This window comes from Acanthochromis polyacanthus, chromosome 20 (assembly GCF_021347895.1).
Source record: "Acanthochromis polyacanthus isolate Apoly-LR-REF ecotype Palm Island chromosome 20, KAUST_Apoly_ChrSc, whole genome shotgun sequence".
NCBI classification, from domain to species: domain Eukaryota; kingdom Metazoa; phylum Chordata; class Actinopteri; family Pomacentridae; genus Acanthochromis; species Acanthochromis polyacanthus.
Window position 1 is genome coordinate 13501895 of NC_067132.1, and position 20874 is coordinate 13522768.

The window sequence follows — 20874 nt, forward strand, 5'->3', positions numbered from 1 at the left end:
GTGGACCGAGGCAGCAGCCAGGTTAAAGTCTAAAACAAATACAGGATCCTGAGTGGGCAGAAAGGATGTCAGGGCCTCCCATTGTAAACAGAGTTCTGCTCGTCCGCTGTGTCTCCTGTAATCATATACCAACGTACTCTGCGTCAAGACTTTACCTGGTAAATCTGTCATGTCGAATCCCAACAGGAGATCAATAAACCCCATCGACATTTCATCTGTTGGTTACTAATTGGGTGATGACCTGCTATCAAATCAACAGTTTCTGAGCAGTGTGATGGTAGTTCTGTCCTCATTACTGTCACCTAAATGTTTTAATAGCTGCCTGATTATGTATAGTATTACACGGTGTAACAAAATGATATTTACTCAAGGCTGGATCCAAAGGGCAAAGGCTGCTCTGCTTTACTGAGTGTTCACCATTAGTTATTGACTCTTTGATTTGATTGGAGTGGATGAGTGATTAAAATTCTGCGTCGTGTTTTTCAGTTCAGGGATGCTGTTGGGAAACACGCTGGGCAAAAGTCGCATAACTGAACAAAAGTGGGGAGAGAAAACTTTAGGATGTGGCCATGTCTGTCAATTATCTCATCATACAGTGTTTAATGCATCACAGGATTTCATCACAACCCAGCACCGTCAAACACTGATTAACTGAGAGCACAGTGCAGCCACTATAGACAACATGTTAACCCAATGAATCAACATGCAGAGACACAGCAGATACATGCATGGTTTTATGTCTGAGTCACTTGCAGAGGATGAAAAGCCCTGCTGTTCATATTCTGTGTGTGGCTAGATCAAAGCAAATTTTGCTCTTTAAATGTGAGTGCAACATGTATGCTGTTTTGAAATCGTAGGTTACAATCTATTCAAAGTTATTTTAGACAACAGGGACTTAAATACAAGCATTGTTATGCCTTGGTTGCAAACTGCAGCATGCACCATATGTTGCAATGAAAAGAAATGCTGTTAAAAACAGCATATATCAAGGTGTGTGCAGATTATTGTTATTAAACATGTAGAAGTATGAGATGGAGCCAATTTGAACTAATGACCTAATGACTAAGAGATCATTAATGGGGAAAATTTGACTCTTGCTACACAAATGTGCATTGATTTTCAAATTTTTGCTTACAATTTCTGCTATTTTGTGCAATATTTTCCCTTTTGGGCCTCAAACAAACTTAGAACTGACTTTGGGGAATTTTAGAATGGGTAACAAATTAAATAAAAAAATCTGAATAAATGAGGGGACAAAGATGCTGTATAGTACATATTAAACATCCAATCCCATTCTATGGTGTATAAACGTCCTGAGCAGGCTCAGTTGATTCTGACTTTGTAACAAACCGCAAGGATAAAAGATGTAAGTGACTTTGAAAGATGGTCCATTGTTGAGGCTCACATGGCAGGAGCTTCAGTCATAAAAACTGCTCAGCTGGCAAATGTTTTAATACTAACAGTGACTCTGACTGCGTGCATTTGAGAAGAAAAACAGAAAACTGAATATCAGCTTATGACTTTAAGAAAGATCAGCCTGTTGACAATTACATACAGAGGGATATTTTAGTCGGGTTGAACTACATAAACCCCTCATTACAAAAATGAATGCACATTTGAGAGTTCTGCGGTGTTCAAACCATAGCCACTGCTCTACACAGTTGTGAAAACAAGTGATATGGTCAGATGAGTCATCCTTCACCATATCTTGATCAGTGGGTGGGTGCAAGTGTGGCATAAACCAAGAGAACAGTGCAGGCCTGAATACTTGTCCTCTGCAGTGAGGAGATCTGGTGGCCATGTTATACTGTGGGGGGTATTTTATCAACATGGTTTGAGTCCTTTTGTCTCCTCTGAGGTCAAAGCAAATGAATTTAAAGTTGTTCTGAGTGATCCAGTCTAACCTGTGATGGAACATTTCTGTCCTGATGAGAGTGGTCTGTTTCAGGATGACAATGTTTAAGAGGCCACCTTCACAGTCATCAGATCTCCACCCAGTTTACCACTTATGGAAGATTTTGGTCCGATATGTTAGCCACAACCATCATCAAAACACCAAAACAATCTTTTAAAAGAATCATGCTCATCCCTCCAGTGGAGCTCTAGAGATTTGGAGATGAATGAAAGAAAGACTGAAGCTGTTCTAGCAGACTTAATACCTTATGAAGACACTTTATGTTGGTGTTTCCTTCAATTTGTCACTTTTTTACAGGCATATTCATATTCTTATTCTTATTATATACAGTGTTATTTAACATATTTAACATGATCTTAAATGCAAAACCTGTGTAACATAGAAATCAGTATCCACTTTTCCTCTTCACAGAAAACTAAGAGATAAATTACTGCCTATTTACAAAGACTCAGTCATTTGTACCTCGTAGTTCAGAAAATCCATTGTCTATTGTCACTCTTTTTTTCTTAACATGCTGTTTTCTTCTCTGATACAAGTTTCACACCCTTTGCTGTCATTTAGACTGTTTTGAAAGGTTTGCTGAAACATCGTAGCAGGCTGAAAGTTAACACAACTACAAATGGGCAGCCATTGTGGCCTTTAGCAGACAAATAACACAACATCAAATAAAATCACTGCATCTCGATGATTGGAAACATCTCATATGACAAATCAAGCTGCTTTAAATGGCTTCTTTTAGTTTTTTTGTCCCTCGCTGCCTTTCTGAATGCTCCTTTTTATAGCCATAGAGTGCAGTGCTTGACTTACAGCATGCATGCATTTATTCATAGTGAATGTGTGTCTGTGTTAACATGTGCTGTGAGCGTCTTTACTTGGCTGCTGACTCTGCAAGGCCTATCAGAGCAGATGAGACAGGAGGGCTGAAGATTAACCAGCATGTTGGACTGTTGTATCTCCCTTTATCTCTTATCTATACTATATTCTTCAGCTTAGTCCCCACCCTTTACTTCCTTTCTCTCTCTCACAGATGTGTGTGTTATCAAAGAGAGGAAAAAAGAGGAAATACACTCTTTAAAAACAGATGCAAATACATTTCATTGGCATGTAATGGTAGAACATTACACGCCCCTGCCCTGTTTGTGTCCCCTCCTGAGTCATGTCTGAAAGTAAAAACTGTTTCGCCCACACAATGGGCTTATCAGTTGTAAAACTGATAATTACAATAACATGCTCCTGTAAAACTCACTGTAAAACCATACGCTGTACATCACAGATGGACGTATTCTCAGCCACAGACTTTGCAGCCTCTGAAGTCAGCAGGACAGAAATGTCTGAAATTTGAGCAAGTACTCCAACAACATGTAACATGAGGTCAAACATTACAAAACCCAACATTTACATATGATGATTTTCAGTTCTGCTTGACTGAACTTTGTGTTTTTCAGTTTCACAATTTTTGAACGGCTGCTCAGTATTATATTAATTGAAGCTGAAATGATTTGTTGACTGACATGAAATTAATGTAATTTATACACTGTTTCCAAGATTTATGGTTCTATATTTGTCCGTGATGATACTTCACATGTGTAAGGTGTATTTTTTGTAATTATCTGACAAACAAGAAGAAGTCATGTAGGACTCTGGGGTATTGTGAAGAGGACTATTAGGTTATTATTATTTCGTTATTCAAGGCAATCAGAAGATGATGATGGATCACAGATTATAAAACTAGATGAGCCCTCAGTAGAGGGCAAAACCACGCCCTCTACTGGCGAAAACCCTGTCCTTCCTATACAAATGATGCAATATGTATCCATTTTGATCATCGTACGTATCTCCCTTCCTACTTGATCTGCTGACCTGTAACTCCACAACTGAGCAGGGGACCTTAGACTGATCTTCAGTGCAAAGTTTGATTATATTGACTTCAGCACTTGCAGAGATATCGGAACGGACATAGCCACATACATACATAGCTACTTACCCAGCCAGCCAGATACCGCACCGAATGCAGTAACCCCGCTGACGTTCATCAGGCGTGGTTAATAATTCTAAGGGAATCCAGACTTGACCGTTGACCTTTTGTGATACAAAATGTCATCAACAATGTATGAATTCTTGAGTTATTTTTCAAAAGTATGTTTTGTGAGGTCACAGTGTCCTTTGACCACCAAATTCTAATCGGTTCATCTTTGAATCCAAGTGAATGTTTGCAAGAAATCTGAGGAGATCCAGAAGCAGAGAATTGGGACAGACCAAAAACCTGACAACATAATGCCCCTGGGCCCGACTGCTGCCGGCACAGAAGCATAAAAATGACTGACGACTATTGTCAAAATACTAAATTTAAACTAAACTGACTATAACTTCAAACTAACTTGTGTTTTTGTGACTTTATTTTGTTGCAAATTCTAAATATAAGAAGCAGAAAAAACTAGTAAAGCTGAGATGCATTGACTTCTTTTTGGAAATATATTGTTGACAGATGTGAGTAGTTAAATTTCAGGGGGTTTGTTTTGTTATTTGTTTCTCAAACTGGTTTTTATTATAACAACCATGAGTTTGAAACACAAGAGCTAAATATAACGCATATAATGTACAAGGAAAGATGAAATAAAGTGCTAAGGAGTGAAATCATAATATTGCACAAATAAAGATTTGATATAAAAACAGCATAGGGAACGATTTATTCAATAAAATGTAATTAGTGTGTAGGAGGAGAGAAAAATAAAAAAATGGAGAACATGCATAAGTACCACCGGGAGAGAACTGAATTAAAGGGCCAATGCACACAAGGCATGAAAATCATTGCATAATATCTTCTACCACTCTGAATTGAGCTTATTAAAGTTTTAAAAACTGAACCACTAAGATAAAGTAAATAAACAAATCTTTTGGGTCAGTCAGATGGCAGCTGACGTGCAGTCATGCACTCACAGACTGAGTGATTGGGGTCATTGATTTGTTTATTGTGCAATAAGAAAAAAACAGGTAGATAAAGACTGTTGGAACGGTGCAAGTTCAAGTCATTCATTCTCTGAACAGAGCACACGGTGAGCATGAGCTCGGAGTGATCGTCAGATGTTCAAACTAAATCAGGCCCAGAAAGATTAAGAGTAATGCCAACTTGTAAATGAGTAATAAAGACTTGAAAAAAAAAAAAAAAACTAACTGAAAATCAGCAGTCCCTTTCGTTATTCAGTGATCAAATATCAAGACATTTGCCAAGTTTGTCAAAGCTTCTGGTTCTGAAAGTCAGGGACCATGAGAAATAAACCTGTTATTTATCACTGCATACTTTATCATTTCAGTACAGTTACCCTTACAAACATGCACTGCTGCATGCAGTATGGATACATTTTGGTCATACTACTTTACTATGATAATGCACTTAAGTTTTGACCATCTTGCTCATACATTCATTGCAGTCTGCAGTGTGAAATGATCTGTCTGTGTGACTTCAGAGGCTCATGCCTGATACTCCAGTGAGACAGTGTGATGTATGTGATGTGTTGTTTGTTGTGTAGAGGGTTGTGGGTCAGAATGGCCAGAAAAGCAGTCTGGCTTGCAGGCTGTAAAACAAACTCGGATGCAGTAGAACCTCTTGATATTGTTGGTATACTGCATCTGACATATGCATTAGCATTTTAGACAGATAGTAATATAGTTTTACTGCCAGCTGACTACAATCTTACTGTATAAGATGTTGGTGTACACAAATTAAGAGCAATATAGGCTAGAGTACCTCAGTTTACTCTGATATTTGAAAGCCACTAATACACTAAGCTGGTAAATGTGTTGTCCAACTAGCACAAATATGCTTCTTAGCAACATTTCAGAGCACCAAAAGGTAAACAGTAAATGTATTGAAGCAAGAATAACGCATAGCAGAAAATGTGACTAATTATTCATTCATTCAAAATTGCTGAATTTGCACAAAATCTATAACTTTACCATAAATGAATTATCATTTCCATTCAAATTCCTGACATAAAATAATGTCACATCACAAATTAGGAGAGAGTTTATTCAAGCTAGCTAGTGCTACATCAAGCTAATATAGCATAACGTTATTAGCTTCACATAAAGTCAGCGAGTTATTATTTTTTCCTGACTATTATGTTAGTGTATTAGATGATGGTGAACATAATTTATCAGCAACAGTAAAAGTTTATTCTATTTCGGATTTAAGAGCTATTGTTTTGCCTGTAAAACCTGTTGCTCTCGGTTGTGGTGCAGCTAGAAAAAGTTTGAACCTTTTGCAAGGAAACGGTCAAAATAAGCTGTCAACATAGTAGTCCTGTCAGTGTGTAACCTGAAACCTATTTTGCCTCTTAGGGGGGAGCTAAATGTGAGCAGCAGCGGGCCTCAGCCTCTGCTTCCCGGTGAGAATCTATTTCCGTGGCCGTGCTCGTGTTCCGGGTCGCTGCTCCACGCTGGTTGTCGGGCGGCGTGAAAAGCGGAGAAACTTGCATCATCCAGGAGGTGACACTCAGCCGGTCTAAAAACAAAAGTATGGACTCAATGTGCCGGGTGGTCACCGACGGGATACTTAAATAATGGAGCAGAGGCGCCTCCTCCTGCTGTCTGAGCCGGTGACCAGCGTTTAAACTTCGCTTTGAGCAGCAATGGAGTGAGGCGGACTCTCAGCGGACAGACGGGAGTTGTCAGACCTCAGTGTCCGTGCAGCGGCGGAGGCAGGACAGCGTCCACTTTACCGGTTACGGGCTGTTTCTGTGTGAATGTACAAAGTGCAAGGTCCCCTCAGAGCACTGATATGAGCTGCCACCAGCTCTAACGCTGCTTCTCCTCTCCTCTTAACTTATATGTGCCTTTTTTACACAGTTATTTTTATAAGCTAGTTTAGGTTTTGCACCAAAGATGTCGTGCCTTTTACTGGGAGTCATACGAAGGTGAGTAATTTTTATCACTTTATCAACGCATTTATCACTTTTATCAAATGCTACGATGGTGTGCATTGCCAACAGCACTCTAAATGGCTGAACAGAGCTTTAAAAACAAATTTTATACCGTGTCATTGCCTGTTTGTTATAAATGCTTTACAATGGCCTGTCCATTGACTGTCAACCATTTTACTGCCCACTTTGTGTACTTTTGAAAACCTTTTTCCTCAGTCACAATGGACTTTAAACACACAAACCTGCACCCATTTGGGGGGAAAAAAATAGAAGAAAAACACAGCATGTAGATGATTTTTAGTTATGAGCATCTTCACTGTTGCATCATCCATTCATTGTAGGAGACGCACACATTTTAAGATAATTTTTAGGAGTTAATTAATTTAATTTCATTCATATTATATTGTCTGCTGTGCTGATTTGATCCCTGAGACTGAGAAATAGAGCTGCAACAATGAATAAATTCTTAAAATAGTTCAGATTTTGTAATAGATCAGTCTTTTAAGGAAGGGAATGTGAATTTTATGATATCAGCCTCCTTTTTTCAGTTTTTTTTTTTGTATTTTCTATGATGAAAAACTGATTTATTTTTTAAATTTGTAGACAAAACAAGACACTGGTAGACATTTTCCACCATATCTGAACAATTGTCGGGCCAGTTATCAGTGAAAATAATCTTTAGTTGCAGCGAATGACATTCAGCAAATCTTCCTTGGTGTCTTCATGAATTAGAAAAAGTCAGAGCAGTGTGTGATTTTCTTTTACCGCTTTTACCACTCCAGGCTTTGTGATGAGGCCACATCACACAGGAAGTCTGGAGTCAAAGTGAGAACCCGGTGGCTTTTATGTGTGTGCATTTGTTTTATAATTAAGACTGCATGTGACAGAGTGAACTCCACGGCGGGGCATGTGAGTTGGTGTCAGAGAGGGCCTTTGCTCCTGTGCATTTTGTTTGTATTTCTGCTTGACGGACTATTAAAGGCTGAATGTCCTGGAGCGTGTTCCGCGTGTTTCCCCCCGTGTACTGGCCGTACCATTAGAAAGGCTGATGTATGCAGCACGTGTGCATGTTCCCTCCACTGATACGCCACTTCCTGAGTAGACTCTGCCCTAAAGAGGCTATTGACCAGGATCTGTCAGGGCGTTGCAGGGGGAGTGTAGACAGGCCTGCTTGTGGTGGGTCAGGATTGGCTTGCCGACTCAAAGGTGTGTTTGGAGGAAAAGTTGTGCAGCTGAAAGTTACAGACAGTCAGGGAAGTGAATACCACATCAGGGTTGTCTGATTCTGGACTATCAACGCTCTCTGCTGCCTTATTTCCACATATATGCCATCATTTGCTGCATTTACAGGTTTATTTGACAGCTTATGGAAAAAAATAAATCTATCCTAAACTTGTAGCGCTTGTCCACATCAGGTGTGGGGGATGGTTTGGGGACTGGATGGTAGAGATAACAGCACCAGGGAACGGATGACTGCAGGGAAAATCAGGAGCAAAGGTCGTCAGACTCCGCTCGGGGTTTCTTAAAAGATACAGCTCCTCTGATGCAAAAATGGAAGCTGCTAATCCGCCCTGCTGTTCTTCATCTCCCACCTCATGCCAGCCGCTCAGCATGTTCAGCAAGAAAAGGAACAATTAACAAACTCTTTGCTCCTCTTAATTAATTTCAAATTCAATCCATCTCCTTCCTAATCCCAGTCACACTGGAGATAATATTCAGCACCACCCCAGTGGTTACAGTAATTAGCGGCATAACGGGGTGAGTTTTTGGAGTGTAGGTAATTGGTTTACTGTGTGTGGGGAAAGAGATTAAAGGACTGTGTGGAGCTGACTGAAGTGACTGTTTGATATAATATCACAGATAACACGAATAAAGTGTCTTTATTTTTTGTGTTTCTCGGTCACAGGATCAATCTGAGTGGCTGTGATACAATAATGATATTATTCTTTTAACTTCCTTCCTCTGATCATTTATTTCTTTAAGCAGATCTTGATGTAAAGTCTTAAGCTATAGACTAATAGTACTTGGCTGTAAACAGCTGGGAGGGATTTTGTTTGTTTAAGCAATGAGGTAAGCTAGTTCTTTGGCATGCTGTCATTGGTACAAACTATAATAGCTCAACTGTTTTTGGACAGATTTACAGTGGGTATGGAAAGTATTCAGACCCCTTGAAATGTTTTACTCTCTGTGTCATTGCAGCCATGTGCCAAAATCAAAAAAGTTCATTTTATTTCTCATTAATGTACACTCAGCAACCCATCTTGACAGAAAAAAACAGAAATGTAGAAATTTTTGCAAATTTGTTAAAAAGAAAAACTGAAATATCACATGGTCAGAAGTATTCAGACCCTGTGCTCAGTATTGAGTAGAAGCATCCTTTTCAGCTAGTACAGCCATGAGTCTTCTTGGGAATGACGCAACAAGTTTTTCACACCTGGATTTGGGGATCCTCTGCCATTCTTCCTTGCAGATCCTCTCCAGTTCTGTCAGGTTGGATGGTGAACGTTGGTGGACAGACATTTTGAGGTCTCTCCAGAGACGCTCAATTGGGTTTAGGTCAGGGCTCTGGCTGGGCCAGTCAAGAACGGTCACAGAGTTGTTCTGAAGCCACTCCTTTGTTATTTTAGCTGTGTGCTTAGGGTCATTGTCCTGTTGAAAGGTGAACCTTCGGCCCAGTCTGAGGTCCTGAGCACTCTGGAAAAGGTTTTCCTCCAGGATATCTCTGTACTTGGCCGCATTCATCCTTCCTTCAATTGCAACCAGTCGTCCTGTCCCTGCAGCTGAAAAACACCCCCCACAACATGATGCTCCCACCACCATGTTTCACTGTAGGGATTGTATTGGGCAGGTGATGAGCAGTGCCTGGTTTTCTCCACACATAGCGCTTAGAATTAACACCAAAAAGTTTAATCTTGGTCTCAACAGACCAGAGAATCTTATTTCTCATAGTCTGGGAGTCCTTCATGTGTTTTTTGGCAAACTCTATGCGGGCTTTCATGTGTCTTGCACTGAGGAGAGGCTTCCGTCGGGCCACTCTGCCATAAAGCCCCGACTGGTGGAGGGCTGCAGTGATAGTTGACTTTGTGGAACTTTCTCCTATCTCCCGACTGCATCTCTGGAGCTCAGCCACAGTGATCTTTGGGTTCTTCTTTACCTCTCTCACCAAGGCTCTTCTGCCACGATTGCTCAGTTTGGCTGGACGGCCAGGTCTAGGAAGAGTTGTGGTCGTCCCAAACTTCTTCCATCTGAGGATTATGGAGGCCACTGTGCTCTTAGGAACCTTGAGTGCTGCAGAAATTCTTTTGTAACCTTGGCCAGATCTGTGCCTTGCCACAATTCTGTCTCTGAGCTCCTTGGGCAGTTCCTTCCACCTCATGATTCTCATTTGCTCTGACATGCACTGTGAGCTGTAAGGTCTTATATAGACAGGTGTGTGCCTTTCCTAATCAAGTCCAATCAGTTTCATTAAACACAGATGGACTCCAATAAAGAAGCAGAACTATCTCGAGGAGGATCAGAAGAAATGGACAGCATGTGAGTTAAATATGAATGTCGCTGCAAAGAGTCTGAATACTTCTGACCATGTGATATTTCAGTTTTTCTTTTTTTAATAAATTTGCAAAAATTTCTACATTTCTGTTTTTTTCTGTCAAGATGGGATGCTGAGTGTACATTAATGAGAACTAAAATGAACTTTTTTTGATTTTGGCAAATGGCTGCAATGACACAGAGTGAAAAATTTCAAGGGGTCTGAATACTTTCTGTACCCACTGTACATCAAATGTTGCAGATTTGGTGCTAAATCCTCCTGACTTTGGTTACCCCCTTCAGGAAAATGTCTAGTGGAGGGATTTGGTTTGTAACCAGATGCCTGCGAAGTTAACATTCCCTTTAACTTCTTTTGTGTCTAGTCCTGAGGCAAGTGACTGAAAAGCATGAAACTACGACGGTGAACATCATTCATGCTAAACATCAGCATGTCAGTGTGATCATGTTGGTGTTGATGACTCATTGTGTTGTTGCCTAACAACGAAACATAATCCAAAACTTGCAGCCACAAATTTGTGATAATATCTGGATATTATTCTCTTAAGGAGCAGTTTTTGTGGGTAGTGGGTTTGCGATTAAGTAGAAATAATCCTAAGAATTTACTGATATAAGAAATTCAGCTCACAGTCTGTCTCTCGCTGTTTGTCAAGGTTGCATTTTCAGCACAAACTGGACAGTGTTGATGATTAATTGTTCTCACTTGAATGGTTAAACAACTGGTGTGTTACAGGTAAGCTGTTCAAAGGGAGTTTGAACCCTGAGGCTGGCGTTAGACTGCTCTCAGCTCATTCCATTCACCCTGTCAGGTTATTGCCTTTGTCACTGTGAGCTCCTCAACACGCCTGCTCTTGTGCCCTTTGTACATTCAGACCAGAATTACGTGTGTGTCTGCGTGATTTAGTACAAGTGTGTGTGCTAGCATGGTGTACATAATCTACAATAACACACTCAGTGCAGCCAGTAGTTAGCCATGAACTTGCATTTGACCAGATGCTGCTGCTAATCTTATAAAATACAGTGAAAGTGGTAGATTGTGACTTGAATTGCCCATCGAAGTAGCTGCTGCTTTACTGCTAATAAAATGTTTATTTGCTTTTCCTCTGGGCTACTCATGTGCTCATATAGAAAATAATTTTCACATTTTTCTGACGAGGTCACCTGACGTCATCCACCGTGACAGGTACAGAACAAAGCACATATTTGTATGTACCATTGTTGGACCGTTGCTGGGAACAGGCAGGAGACACACACAGGTTTGCATTTTAACAGCATCCATAGCCGCAGCCCTCTCAGCGGCTTGTGTTTGTGAATATCATGCTGCTAACAAACAATAGGCAGACCCCCCACAGGCCCCTCTTTATGCTGAGAAGTCAGTTCAGGCAGTCAGGCTGCACTGATAACCCCCTGGGAGCAACAAAGATATCTAATTATTGCTTCTGTCACATAAGAAAAACACACTTAGGATTAATTTTTGAATAGAAAAAGTGAATCATAAATGTTTTGATCTTGTGCTCACACTATCACTAATGGGAAATAATGAATGTGAATAGTATCTGTCTGCTATTTTCCTTGCATCTCAAGAACAATAAGAATCAATTAGAATCAGGTTTACAGAATAAGAAGTATTAAACACTTTCAAATGAAAACAAGGTGATCAAGTAATCTTAATCTTTAATTATGTACTGCATTGTTAGCCATGGTAATTTCAACGTTTAAGAAGTGTTTTATTGGGATCAGACAGCGGTTTTGCTGTTTGCCTGAATCATGACTTCTGAAGAATTGTGCTGGTAAAGTGAGGAAGTATACTGTAATTAAAGATTACAGGACTGCCAGAGATGTTGTACATATCTGGGTAGAGTCTCGTGCGGCAGGTCTTGCAGGATCTCTTCACAGGAATGAGGTCTAAACAGTGAAACAAAGACTTCATTAAATGATTGGTTCTTCTGCATTGCAGATGTGTTAATCATTTCTATTCATGTACCAACTCAGACAAGAGAAACTGTGAATATAAATTGTCTCTCTGGTCTTCTGCCATTGAGCAAAATCTGTAATTAGTGAACAACTGAAAAAACAACTAATAATATTAGCATCCTTCAGGTTCATTAATTTTAATTGCTATCAAGGGCTTTATGTTTGGGAGTTGTGTTCAGTCTCTGTCATTGGAATGTCCTCTGATCACCAATGTAGAGTTTTAGATTCCTCAAATTCTCCTTCTCTTTCAGGCCGGGTGGTGTTGGGGCAAGTGTCGGGGTTCGCGCCCTGGCCTCCATCCCCTCACTGCCTCCGGCGGTGGCTGAATATGTGAAGGGAGCTGTGGAGGAGTGTAAACCCTCCGGTGTGCATGTGGTGACCGGGACGCCACAGGAAACAGCCAACATCCTGGCAGGTCTGCAGAAAGAAGGCATGGTCAAGAAGCTTCCCAAATATGAAAACTGGTAAGAGCTTTGTGAGCTGAACAGGAACCCACCAAGCACCTGTATTCAGTTCTTCTTTTGAGGTAGTTTTTCTGCATCGTGCGCTGATTGATCCTCTGCGTTGGCAGTTGGTTGGCACGAACAGATCCAAAGGATGTGGCTCGAGTGGAGAGCAAGACTGTGATCGTGACCAAGAACCAGAGAGACACCATCCCCATCCCTGCTGGAGGGGTGAAGAGCCAGCTGGGTAACTGGATGAGCGAGTCTGACTGGCAGAAAGCGAGACAGGAGCGTTTCCCCGGCTCCATGGCAGGTGTGTTGTTGGACTGAAATAATATGTTTGTTCACTGTTGACATGCCAATGAAACCAGGCGATTACAATGGACTTTGAATAACATTTTTTGTTGAAACTTTAACTAATTGTTCTTAGAAAGTCCATAAATCATTAGATTTTGTCTTTAAAAAGAGACTTACTAGCACTTTGAAAATCATCATTCTTTTGATTAGAAGTTGTCTCCCTTACAATCATACCCACTGTCTCCTCTAATTGACTCCAGAAGGGTGCTGAACTCTGTGATCACATCCACCCAGTCATGTCACAGAGTACTAAATACACCTGTGCATCACTACTACAATCTTAGAGGTCACAGATCCCCTCCAAACATGTTCAGATATATGAAAATATTATTAATATGTCGAAAAATAACTTTTAACTGGTAGATTCCAGATGTCTCCTACCTCAAAGGCATACTTTACATTTCCACATTACACTTGTGAAAGTTGCTTATTAGAGCAGCATCGATGTCCAAACTTATGTTGTTATTAGAAATTTAGAAAGAAGAAATTTGGATTTTTTTTTCATTTTCAGCCGATGAATTTGAAAACAACCTTTTTTTGTCAAGTTCTTCTGTGAAGTGAAGGTCAAATACAAACCATATTTGTGAGTGGAGGGGAAAAACAAGATTTTCCGGCTGTGTTGTGTTATTAGAGATCTTGAACGACACGTTTTACTTACATGACATACATTGTATGAAAGATTTTTTACATATCTGTCTACTCTGTGCTGTATTATTCTTCTTCACTGCTGTTGTCGGTGTATATCTACGCTTTCTCACACATTACCACCATCGAGTGTTGATCAGTGGAACAACATAAATCTGGCTGTAAGAACCTGTGTAGCATCACTTGCGTTCAAGCAAAACACACATCAGCTTTTAAAAATGTTGCACCAACCATTGTGGTAGATTATTGCCTCATTTTCAACATTTGTCAATGCTGAATAAATATTTCCTTTAATGGAGAAAGAACCTGCATTAATGCTTCCGTCTTGTCTGCAGGTCGGACCATGTATGTGATTCCCTTCAGTATGGGTCCTGTAGGCTCATCTCTGACTAAATACGGTGTCCAAGTACGAACTGTTATTTTCTTTATATGGTACTCTGTTTTCAACAAAAACATGCAATAAAATAATTACCATTACTATTAGATGTTCTAATAAGTCATTGTTTCATTTTATGATTGTTACCCTCTGAAGGTTGTAAATCAGGGTGATAAAAATGTTGTTTATTCTTCTAGGTGACGGACTCGGCGTACGTTGTGGCCAGTATGGGGATCATGACACGCATGGGCACTCCTGTTCTGAATAAACTGGCTGAAGGAGTGGAGTTTGTCCGCTGTCAGCACACTGTGGGTCGACCTTTACCACTAAAAGGTACAGAGTCCAAGAGTCTGAATCAAGTTGTAGGTGTGATTTTTACTCTGCCAAGGAACGCGGAAGAGTTATGTGACGATGGGCGTATGTTTGTTGCCTGGGGACCAGACAGCCTTTATATTGTGTATTACAAATACACATAAAGTCAGTCTGGAACTGCTCCATTGAACCAAATCTAGCCCAGAGGCGGGACTACCGATCATAGCTTGAATTGGAGAGAGCCAATCAGCGTAACACATGTGTGACGCAATCACTAAGCGACCTAACAATTGCCTTTCCGCCATGATGTTTTGTAGTTTTAACAGCTTCCTTCGCTGTACAGGGGTCCTGAGGAAAATCTAAGCTCTCCCTTTCAACAGTGGAGGGCAGCATTACGCATTCTATCGTACAGCCTGCCGGAATTAAAAATACATCCTTTTTTAAAAAGAAAAGCTTTAAGAGCTGCTTCTTGTTGAGGTTTTAAGGATAAATTCAGCCCGTGCAAAAACAGAGGAAAGCGCACGAGAGAAACCTCGCTCTGTTGCGGTCGCCAACTCGGCCCTGAAGATGACGCATCGTTAACTCCCACCTCTGGTGCTCTGATTGGTTCGGTCTGATCTGCTCGGAGCTTGAAAACCTGTCAAAATGTGTCAATGGAGGAGGGCTAGACCGTATTCCCGTATATCCCTTATAACGGGAATACAGTCTAGCTAAGCTAGGCTAGTATGTTTGTCCTTCTGAAATCTGTCTGTTAGCAACATTACTCAAAAACAGACAGAAATTTTCAGGGAAGGTCAGAAATGACACAAGGACAAACTGATTAGATTTTGAAGTGATGCAGCTTATAGTCTGGATCCATGGATTTGTTAAGAATGTACGTATTATTGCGAGATAGCAGCACGGCGTCACTGTAACCATGACAACAAGTGAATGCTACGTCAGCTGCCTGCTGACGATCACATGATTGAGATCCTGATACAAATCAGCCGCTGTGATTTGTATCAGGACAAATCATCAGGGCACATCAGGGCTTATCTGTCGGAAAATATACAAGGAACAATTGATTAAATTCTAGGGGTGTTTCCGAGTCCCATCTATTCCCATCACCAGCTACACCAGCTGGGGCGGCATGGCTCAGTGGGTAGAGTGGCCGTCTCACAACCGGAGGGTTGCGGTTCGATCCCCAGCCCGTTGTGCTCATGTTGAGCTGTCCCTGAGCAAGACATCTAACCTCTAATTGCTCCTGGTGGGTCGTGGTTAGCGCCTTGCATGGCAGCTCCCGCCATCAGTGTGTGAATGGGTGAATGTGACGTATCATGTAAAGCGCTTTGGATAAAAGCGCTATATAAATACAACCATTTACCATTTAGATCACGCAATTTGGTATCCGTACATAACGTACACATGTATAACACACACCTGTCCTCAGTGCAAGGTCATTTTGTTTGTGGGTACATCTATGTTAAATGGCCACATTCTATGTTGCCGTGATTTCTGATCATCAATAACTAATTAAAAAATGCTGCATTTCTGTCAATGCCATATGGGGGAATGAACAGCCTTGGAGGAGTACTGTGCTCACTAATTAGCTCTTTTCCCTACTTTTCCCCTCCAGCTCCTCTGGTCAACTCTTGGCCCTGTAACCCAGAGAAGGTGCTGATATCTCACCTCCCAGACACCAGGCAGATCCTGTCCTTCGGCAGTGGTTACGGAGGAAACTCTCTTCTTGGGAAGAAGTGCTTCGCCCTCCGAATCGCCTCCCGCATCGCCAAAGACGAAGGCTGGCTGGCTGAACACATGCTGGTGAGAATGGAGAATATTATGTTGTGGTAGTGAACCAAGCCCGATCTATAGATTCACAATGGGACGAGAAACTGGAGAACTTCATTGCAACAAAAATAGTCGCTCTACGATGGAGAACACCGCAGCTGAAAAGACTGCACTCAACACACACTGTTGTTGCGATGAGTTAGGATTTTATCGATGCTGTTCACATCAACAATGTTAAGTATGTAAAATCATTACTACAGCTAAATTAAATATGTCTGAATGCAGTGCTACTCTCTTCTCTCCTCAGATCTTGGGAATCACCAACCCTCAGGGGGTGAAGCGTTACGTAGCGGCTGCCTTCCCCAGTGCCTGCGGTAAAACCAACTTGGCCATGATGAAGCCGTCTCTGCCAGGCTGGAAGGTGGAGTGTGTGGGTGACGACATCGCCTGGATGAAGTTTGACAGCCAAGGTGAGTGCAGAGCTCACACACACAGACGCGCTGTGTGACTCTGCATGAAGTGCTCTAAATCAAATGTCTAATCCTCTCTGTAGGTAAACTGAGGGCCATCAACCCGGAGAACGGATTCTTCGGTGTGGCTCCCGGTACCTCCGACAAAACCAACCCCTACGCCATGGCGACCATCGCCAAAAACACCGTGTTCACCAACGTGGGTGAGACCAGTGATGGGGGAGTGTGGTGGGAAGGGCTCAGCCCCCCTCCAGCTGGTGTCACACTTACAGATTGGCACGGCAAAACCTGGAAACAAGGTAGAATCAGAGTGGAAACAGACATCACAACAAAATGTCCTGTTCAAACGTTGTAGAGACGAAGATTTGACCTAGTTTGGAATCATCAATAAATATGAAGTACTTTTACTGTGGTACATTTTAGCTTTAACCCTCTGAAGTTTGTGTTATCTTGATAAAAGCTCTTAAATCACACCAACAGAAAGAAGATCTGATTTTCAACTTTCCCAGGATCTTTAAATAGATCATTTTTCACTTCTGGTTCCATCAGAAAAGGCAACCAAATCATAATATCTCATTAAAATTGGTTCCTGTGTCATGCTTTATTTAAAAGGTAGCTGCAAATAAACTGCTGTACCCTGATTTTATAAAAAAAAAAAGTAACATAGAATTCTGTGCAACTGTGAAGTCCTGACTGACTCAATTGTTACCAAATCAAGGGACTTTTCAGCTGAACTGCAGCTTGTTTTAGCACAAAGCAAACAGGAGAGAAGTGTGGGAAAACAATTAAATAAAGCCAGGATATTATCTATAATATGCAGTCACTTTATGTCCAGTGATGATAACACACATGTGGGCATTTGAAACCCATACCTGCTGATTTTAGTTTTTTACATTTTTGTAAAATAAATATGGAAATTCAACTTTCATTTTCCCTTTTGAAGATTTATAACATTTTAGCTGTTATTTCGCGCAGAATACATGCTTAAGTTAGAAGAGCAAACTGAACAGACACAGTGTGCAGTACACAGTGCCATCTAGTGGTAAACTAAAGCAATGGCAGTTTAAGAAATGATGTGACCTAAAGATGAGACACAGCCTGAACCACAGCATAGTGTAATTCACGACCGTATTACTGTGACATTTAATGACATACAGATGTTGTCTCCTCTTTGTTCACAGGCAGCTCGACAACTTGCGCTCACCCCAACTCACGCTTCTGTGCCCCGGCGGCTCAGTGTCCCATCATCGACCCTCAGTGGGAGAGCGAGGAGGGCGTTCCCATCGATGCCATCATCTTTGGAGGCAGGAGGCCAGAAGGTTGGTGCTGCTTTCATACAAGACACATGGAGAGTTTTTACTCTGTAGTAGAAACAGGCATCATTTGAATGGACTTCTATGATGTGACTGAGGAAGGAAGGTTCAGCGACTTACATCAGTATTAGAACAAGAAGGGAAAGAGCTGTTTTTAGATGATTAAAAAAACAGATTTGGATTCAGAATGTATTTTAGTTTTTTGTATTTCTTTGTCAGTTTCTTCATTTGAAAAGGAACAGTTTACATTAAATATAATATAAATAAAAATGCCAAAATCTACACTGCCCGTTCAAAAATTTGGGGTCACCCAGAAAATTTCATGTTTTCCATGAATACTCATTTTTATTCATGTGCTAACATAAGTGCACAAGGGTTTTCTAATATTCAATTAGCCTTTCAACACCATTAGCTAACAGATCAGATGTATTGCACATAACCTGCTGGATGCAACACAGTGTCGTGTGTTGTCGTAATTTCGTAATTGCATAGAATCTCGTAATTTTTTTTTGCTATCACTACATTTAGCCCATGTTAACAGATAGTTATCTTTCCTTATTCTTTTCTCCCACAAGTCGCAGCATTCTGACTTCATTATTCAGTTTGAGTCCTTATAATAATCGATGTCTGAGTTATAATATACCTGCTGTGATAAAATGACTGCATGGTTGAACAGATCAGATGTATTGTACATAACCTGCTGTGTGCAACACAGTGTTTGTGTTGTCAGATTTATTATATTTAAAGTTCAGTCACTGACCAACATCAGGAACATTCATGCCAGAAAGTAGCTCTGTGGTTTAACACAATCAAATGTTGCTGTTGTCAGGAGTCCCTCTGGTCTACGAGTCTTTCAACTGGCAGCATGGAGTGTTTGTTGGAGCCGCGATGAGGTCTGAGGCCACGGCAGCTGCTGAGCATAAAGGTACAAACTCAGAGATGATTTTATGAGGTAAACAGCTGATTTAGTGGAAAAAAAAGATTTTGCTTTTGGGTTGTCTTTTTGTCATGATTGTATCACCAGAAATTACAGTTGTCTGTTGATGAGCTGTTTAAAGAAAATGGTGAAAGGATAAAGTTTAGATTTTTCCCTCCAGGCAAGGTGATCATGCACGACCCCTTCGCCATGCGGCCGTTCTTCGGCTACAACTTCGGAGACTACCTCGCTCACTGGCTGAGCATGCAGAGCCGAAAGGCCCCCACTCGCCTGCCCAAGATCTTCCACGTCAACTGGTTCAGAAAAGATCCAGCGAGCGGCGCCTTCCTCTGGCCCGGCTTCGGAGAAAACGCCCGCGTGCTGGAGTGGATCTTCAAGCGCTGCAGCAGAGAGAGGGAAGAGGAGGCGGCCAAGAAGAGCATCATCGGCTGGCTGCCAGCGGATGGTGCCATCGACACTAAAGGTCTGAGCGCTGAGGTGGATATGGGCGCCCTGTTCGATGTGCCCAAACCTTTCTGGCAGAAGGAGACCAAGGAGTTGAGAGCCTACTTCACTCAGCAGGTTGGAGCTGACCTGCCGCCTCAGGTGGAGGCTGAGCTGAAAGGGCTGGAGGACAGAGTGCACAAATAAAACCCTGCTGACAGGAAGTTGATCCAGGAACAGAGAGGGAGGCACTGATGGAGCACAATTCAGATCATTATGGTGGAATCAGAGCCACTGACTGCTTTTACATGCATAGAAAATGAAATTCTGAACCAGGTTAGCTAAAAAAACAACAACACAGTTTTGGTTCAATACATGAAAACTCAGTTTGTATAACCAGGTTGAGATGGATGACTGGCAGGTTACTGTGGTACAGAAACATCTTATTTCTCTCCGAATATCAAAACATCGACCAAGACGTCAAAAACATGTTAGTTATCTCATTCACAACAAAAAGTCATGTATTTATTCTGTCACTGGTGCACACTAAATAAAAAACAATACCTCAAAAAGGCCAATAGCCTCGCCAGTAGTCAACATTCTCTGCGCATGAAAACACATTCGGTGACCTGAGCCTTTCTCTTTCCAAAGAGAAATCTGTAATCTACAATGCAATATCTACCTTGTGGACACGACTTCACACTAATGCTGCAGCACTTGAGGAAGTGGAGCTGGTTGGTTGTAGGAGGAAGGTTTGACTGTCAGCCTGAAGGTTAGTTTTCAGAAACAGAAGCTAATGTCACTACCTCTATTCACTCACAACTCCCTTCATAACACTGGAGTGCATTCAACGTGGCCTTGTAGAGCCTTCCAGACATTTAACAACAGCGTCCAGCTGCTGGTGTTTACAGGCTGAAGCCCAAAGACCTTTTCTTAGACTCAATTCTGAAAGGGCAGATAAAGAGGAAGCATTTTTACTCATTGAAAGGTTTTTAATTGAAATTTCAGGATTTTAGCCCCAACTTTCTCACCACATTAAGGGTCTCATGAAAAGCCTTTTTGTTTTTAATTGTTTTTTTATTTTTATTTTTTTTATCATTAACTACTCAGAACAGATTTGTGTTTGGGGCCAAGGATTACTATGCATCATTCATAAAGCCACTTTTGTAATGTTTGTGATTAAACTGTATGATTTCAGGTGATGTTTACACACAATATGTGAAATGTTGGACCAATAAATACGACTGAGATTATTAGGTATTTTTAGAAACTGTACACCAAGGCTTTTATTACAGTGCAATGAATAAACATCTTCAAGAGCAGAAACAGCGACTCCTTCATTTTTGCAGTAACTTGAATTAAAGGAATAAACCTGATGTGCAGCAGAAAAGCAAATAAACTCTCACAAAGTTACACGAACCAACATGAAATCTTGTTCTCTGCTGGAAATGTGGGTGCAGATTTGAACTTTAAA

General features: G+C 41.1%; 1 protein-coding gene across 1 annotated transcript; it reads left to right on the forward strand.

Moving 5' to 3' along the window:
• Positions 1–6403: 6403 nt before the first annotated feature.
• pck2 (phosphoenolpyruvate carboxykinase 2 (mitochondrial)) lies at positions 6404–20726 on the forward strand. Its single transcript, XM_022198955.2, has 11 exons — positions 6404–6828; positions 12606–12818; positions 12926–13110; positions 14135–14205; positions 14373–14508; positions 16103–16290; positions 16565–16727; positions 16811–17026; positions 17909–18046; positions 18870–18965; positions 19138–20726. Exons 1-11 carry the CDS (start codon positions 6797–6799, stop codon positions 19605–19607), a joined length of 1908 nt encoding a protein of 635 aa, XP_022054647.1. The 5' UTR covers positions 6404–6796; the 3' UTR covers positions 19608–20726.
• Positions 20727–20874: the final 148 nt, after the last annotated feature.